Consider the following 5571-nt stretch of genomic DNA (forward strand, 5'->3'; position numbering starts at 1 on the left):
GCACAGCACATAAGAGTTCAACAAATATTTAATAGTAATTCCTCCCCTGGAGCATAGGATGCACTCAAAGTGCGTAGCACAGCACATAAGAGTTCACAAATATTTAATAGTAATTCCTCCCCTGGAGCATAGGCTCATGCCCATTGTCAAACCTTTGTTCAAGTACCTGGCACCCACATTCTTAGCTCTGTCTAGGGAGACCTACCCAGTTACATCCCTTAGGAAACTTTTCTTGGCAACACTCTCCTACCATCTTAGGACCCTTTCCTGTGCCCCATACTCACACTACCTGGGCCAGCGCGGACAATGGCCAACTCTGTGGGATAACTCTACATGCTGAGCCAGGACAGGGAAGACCCCCTACATGAGGGGTCTTACTAGGCACACAAGAAACTCTGCAGAAGGACTCAAGAGAGCTCTTTGGATAGATAAGGGGCAGAGCGGGAAAGTAGCTATCAGAAAGACTCTCTAGAGCAGCAGTCGCCAACCTTTCGGATCTCACAGACCACCCGTGGTCCATGGACCACCGGTTGGCGACCGCTGCTCTAGAGTACTTCTTTTTAGGAAATACCACTCTTCTTTTCCAGCAAAAGAGCAGTTTGAGATCTCTAAACAGACACAAGGGGAAATCACACATAGATTAGAGCCGTAGTAGGACAATATGTACTAGAAACAATCAGGCGAGGACAGGGAGTGAAACATGAAGAAAAATTTCTACAAATTTACCTGAGTAATTCTGACTTCCTGAGAGCTCTCTCCAGTTACTAAGGCAACAGTACCCCAATTAGATTCTTACCCTCACACTATCACCATTCAGCATGGCACTCTCCTACACACACACCTGGTTTTCACTGCTATTGGAACCCACTTGTTAATAATGGGTTTCATCCCAGGCTGCATATTAAAATTGCCTGAAGAGCTTTTAGAAATCCTGATGCCCAAGCACACTCCAGACCAATTAAATCAGAATTTTTATTGACATTTGTTTGTTTGTTTGTTTTTGAGAGAGGAAGGGGGGGGGAGAGAAACATCAATGCAAGAAAGCAAAATATCGATCAACTGACTCCCACAAGCCCCCTATGGGAATCGAGCCCGCAACTAGGGTATGTGCCCCCGACCAGAATCGAACCAGCAATCCTTCAGTGCACAGGATGACACCCAACCAACTGAACCACACCGGCCAGGGCCAGGCATCAGTAATTTTCAAAGCTCTCAGGTAATTCCAAAGTATGGCCAAGATTGAGAACCACTACTTGATTCTCAGTTTAAGTCCTGATCTATTCTTCTCCTGTGTGCTTCAGGACTCCAATGCAACCTCACAAAGAAGTTATCTGCAGGTAACAAGACAGCATATCAAATTGTTTGAAGGAGGCTGCTGAAGGGAAGAAAGACCTGATCCTGTTTCCTCAAAGAACTACATACACACACATACATACCCTAATGGTACCTGCATTTTCCTCCTCTAAAGCAGAATAGGTAGATGACTCAAAAGAATAGACTCAGACTGTGAGAACGGTGAGGCTAAGGTGACTGCCCTCTCCAACCCAATACCCCATCCCCCAGCAGGACCTCTATGACCTCATGCTGTAGTAGGTCAGAGCCTAAGGCCAAGCCTCACCTCTCTGGGCAGCTCGGGGTTCCTGCAGCAGCCATTGCCCTGCCTAACCCTTCCCATATCCCAACATGTTGGTTGGTACCCCTCAACTGCTAACACTGGATGAAGCTGATACCACATGGACCCTCATCAAAGACAAGGTAGGTAAAGTAAGAGGGCTAAAGAGGAAGTAACAAAGTGTGACCTAGGTGGGTCTGAGTAGCTTATGAGGAGGGAAGACGGAAGATAATAATAACACTTATTCAGTGCTTGCTTATGAGCCAGGCACTGTACCAAGTGCTTTGTACAAACTGTCCAATTGGATCACAATTGCGAAAGCAGTAAGAATGGTTTCTTGAATGTAGAGAGAGCTATGAGAGCAGAGAAAAGTGCTAAGTCAGGGGCAGGACTTAGGAGGTCACTCCTAAAGAGAGTGACATTCTAGCTGGGCAAGTAGGAGTTATTCACACATAGAGGGAAGAATACCTGGCATATAAACAATGCTTAATAAACACCTGAATGAGTTCATGAGAGGTGGATGGGTGAGTGCACAGTGTACTAATTAAAAAGGCAGAACATATGCAAAGGCAGGAGAGGAAAATGGAAAATGAAGGTTTATGAATTGCAAATGCCCTTTAGAGCAGAGTTCAAATTATTAGTGGTAAAAATAAGGTCAAAGAGGTGCAGGGGCTAATCATGAAAGGCCTTTTAAGTTTTCTAAAGTACCTGAACTTTACCTTTGACCTCTTCATGGCCAAGTGCAAAAGACAGTAATCTTCAAGTTACCTCAGCTTATCCAAAGTACACACAATTCCATCAGTTAGCTACCCTCCTCTTATGCTAGGGGGCAGCACTAAAGGGGAAGAAAAACACAAAACTATATAGCAAAAAGCAGATCAGCCTTAAGGGACCATTGGTGAATTCTAAGGGAAGGCCAGCCAAGTGGACAATGCCAATGCCATCAATAGGGGCACAGATGTGGATCTTGAGGGCTGGGACAAAGAGTAGAGCACACAGCATTTGAAAAATACGGCTCTAACATGAAAGAGGCCCAAAGAAGAAATTTTGTATGCTCCCTACAAACATTGAGCCAGAAGTCTCAGCCATCAATATCCTGGATGAGTTGTTATCATACCTAACTATAATTACTAGAGAGGATCTTATAGGGTTTCCTAGTGGTCATGAAGTTAAACTTTCTATAACTGGGTTACCAAACCCAAAAAAAGCCAAGACAAAAAGGACAAAACCAAGAGGAACTACAATCCCTAAAAGCATATTGGAACTAGATTTACAAAGATGAAGCCTCAAATCCCTAAAGGAACTATGCCCTGCCCCTAGGGCAGGTGTATTTAAGGGATGCTAGAGGTAGTGTAAGAATGGATAGTCCAAGCCTATTTTTGTACACCCATTCTTGGTAAATGACATAACCCATCTAACCAATCACCTAAGAATAATCCTTGAGTTTTCCTTTTCCCACACCCCTTAAGAGACCAAGTTCTCCTAATTCTATAACCTAGATATCTTCCTCCATTATTTTAGTTGAGGGGCTCACCATGTCTTGCCTGGAGTATTTTAATACTCTTAACTGTTTTTTCTCTCTCCCCTCATTTCATGCCTTCCTGTTCAAAATTAGTTTTTTTAAATGCCTATCTAATCCTGCCCCTAACTATAGCCCTTCAAGTTGCTTCCCACTGTCCTCAAGATGAAAGTCCCCATCACTTAGTATACACGCAGGCCTTTCATAATCCAGTTCCTGTGTGCCTGTACCTCCTCATACCCTACATTTATGCGATATGAAATTACATGTTCCTGAATGTGCCCTTAATTTGTAAGCTCAGGGTTTCTTACCAGCTATTCCTTCTGCCTGGACTGACCATTCTCCTACCTGGCTAATTCCTTCCAAGTTCAAGTATTATCACGTGGAAACCTTCTTTGATCCTCTTCTATCAAAGACAAAGGCTGTTAAATAACTTCTAATCTCAACATCTTGCTATTATTTTACTTAGCTACTACTTACATTTTTGTCATTAGACTGATCTATATTAGGACAAGGATAACATCTCATTCTTTCATGTATTCCCCAGAGTTTGGCACATGATAAACATTCAAGGTTTTGCTGCAGGATAGAACTGGGAAGTAAGCAGGAAGTATGACAGTCTGAGCACATTGTGGAGATGTAATCAAATAGTGACAGTGGGAGGGTCAATCTTGAGTAAGCTACCAGGTAACTCCTAACCCTAACCTGCTCCCATAAACTGGCTATCTGCAGGTTATCGAAGAGCGCTTTGGGTCCAATGTGGTGGCAGTACCTTTCCTATCGGATGCAGCTTGCTATGATCTACTGGGTGTGCTAGTGAAGCAGTACCGCCCAGGCCACAGCCGCCTGGTTTTGACAGGTCGGCAGGGCCGGCGGACATTGCAACCAGTGGGACCACTACCAAACCTCCTGGAGCAGGCAGGGTCTGAGGGTGCCTTTGCCCACTGCACACGGGAATACTCACCAAAAAGTGGAGCAGAGCTAGCCTATGAAGAAATGCGACTCTTGGATGGGCAGCCCTGCCGGATCCACCTACATATGGGTGGCCTGCGCAAGAAGGTGGCCTTTCTGTTGCTGCCACCAGGGCAGGTGAGCCTACAGAAGACTCTGCCCTGGCTCCGAAGCACCCACAGCATCTATGTCATCTACCAGGTCTTCTCCTGTTCCTGGATGCAGCTGGGGTTACTGCCTACAGGTCATGAGCCCCAGATGCTCCGGTTACAACGGTCACTGCCTATTGCCTTCTCATGCCTCAAGTTTTCACTGCAGCCCAAGGGAGTGCTGGGACCACAAAAGGCCCTGACCAAAGGCCCACTACTCCATGGGACCAACTGGGTCAGACCCAACCTCAACATCATACCACCTCTGGCATCCCCATCAGCCCTTGACAATATCACTGAACCTGCTGATGTGCCCCCACCTGTCCCAGCCCCATCTACATCACCTCCCCAGGAAGGGCCAGAGGGCAGACTCACCAGAGTCTCCTACAAGGGTCGAAACCCATTCCGAAGGGGGCCCCAGATGCTATCAGGTACTACTGGGGAAATAAAAATGAAAGGGATGGGACAAAGTGGAGGGAGTATAGCTCAGGAATGTATGGGATACTTGTAACCCTGGTAAGGGGAATGGAAGGAGCCAGGGGACAGTGAGGTGGAAGCATGGTCTTGGTGTGGGGGTGGGCACAGCACAGAGAACCAGAGGGAGGGACCAGGGAGGCAAAAAGGCCAGGGCATTGAGTCAAGCTGTGACTATCCCCAACCCTGGCAGAGAACTGGCTCTTCAGCCCCCGCAGCCCCCCACCAGGAGCCCAGGGTGGGGGTCCCGGGGACCCCGACCGGCACTCCATGTCCCTGCCCCTGCTTCAGGGTCTGTCCTCGGAGTTCGACAGCGACGACTGAAGTTGCAGAGAAAGATGCAAGGGGCAAGGCCCCCAATATCTGGCATAAGGATACTGGTCCCCAATAAACATCAGCTGCTGCTCCCCCAAACCATCCTGAGCCCCTACTCATTCTTTCTTTTGGGGTCTGGAGAAGGGGGAGAATTCCTATATTTTCCCTAGGCTTCATGTCCCCTCACCCTCTAAGGCAGGGTGGGGAATCTTTTTTCTGCCAAGGGCCATTTTGGATATTTATACCATTACCCGCAGGCATACAAAATTATCCACTTAAAAATTAGCCTGCTATATTTGGTTAAACATTTAATTAACTCACCCCTAATGTCTTGTCAGGGCCAAACCAAGTGATTTCGAGGTCCTTATACAGCCTGCGGGCTGGCCAGACATTCCCCAACCCTGCTCTAAGGGAATAAGGAGTACCTTGAAACTTTGGCATCAATATTCTCACCATAAAGAAAATATCCCTGACCAATTCCCCATCTATGTACAACCTTTTTGAGTACCAGTCCCATAGAAAAAGGGTGGGAAAGAAGAATGAGCACAGAA

The 5571-nt window shown here is 46.6% G+C and overlaps 1 protein-coding gene across 1 annotated transcript; it reads left to right on the forward strand.

The window, feature by feature from the left end:
* Positions 1-989: 989 nt before the first annotated feature.
* LOC102244417 (chromosome unknown open reading frame, human C11orf42) lies at positions 990-5119 on the forward strand. Its single transcript, XM_005886232.2, has 3 exons — positions 990-1755; positions 3864-4662; positions 4899-5119. The coding sequence occupies exons 1-3, from the start codon at positions 1684-1686 to the stop codon at positions 5027-5029; spliced, it is 1002 nt and encodes a 333-aa protein (XP_005886294.1). The 5' UTR covers positions 990-1683; the 3' UTR covers positions 5030-5119.
* The last annotated feature ends 452 nt before the right edge of the window (positions 5120-5571 follow it).

This window comes from Myotis brandtii, unplaced genomic scaffold (genome assembly GCF_000412655.1).
Source record: "Myotis brandtii unplaced genomic scaffold, ASM41265v1 scaffold966, whole genome shotgun sequence".
In the NCBI taxonomy this organism is placed as follows: domain Eukaryota; kingdom Metazoa; phylum Chordata; class Mammalia; order Chiroptera; family Vespertilionidae; genus Myotis; species Myotis brandtii.

Excerpts from the sequence above, each read along its gene's own strand:
- LOC102244417 (XM_005886232.2), top strand. The coding sequence starts at position 1,684 with ATGTTGGTTGGTACCCCTCAACTGCTAACACTGGATGAAGCTGATACC. Across the intron at positions 1,756-3,863 it reads GGACCCTCATCAAAGACAAG|GTTATCGAAGAGCGCTTTGG; the intron begins GTAGGTAAAGTA and ends GGCTATCTGCAG. Across the intron at positions 4,663-4,898 it reads GGGGCCCCAGATGCTATCAG|AGAACTGGCTCTTCAGCCCC; the intron begins GTACTACTGGGG and ends CAACCCTGGCAG.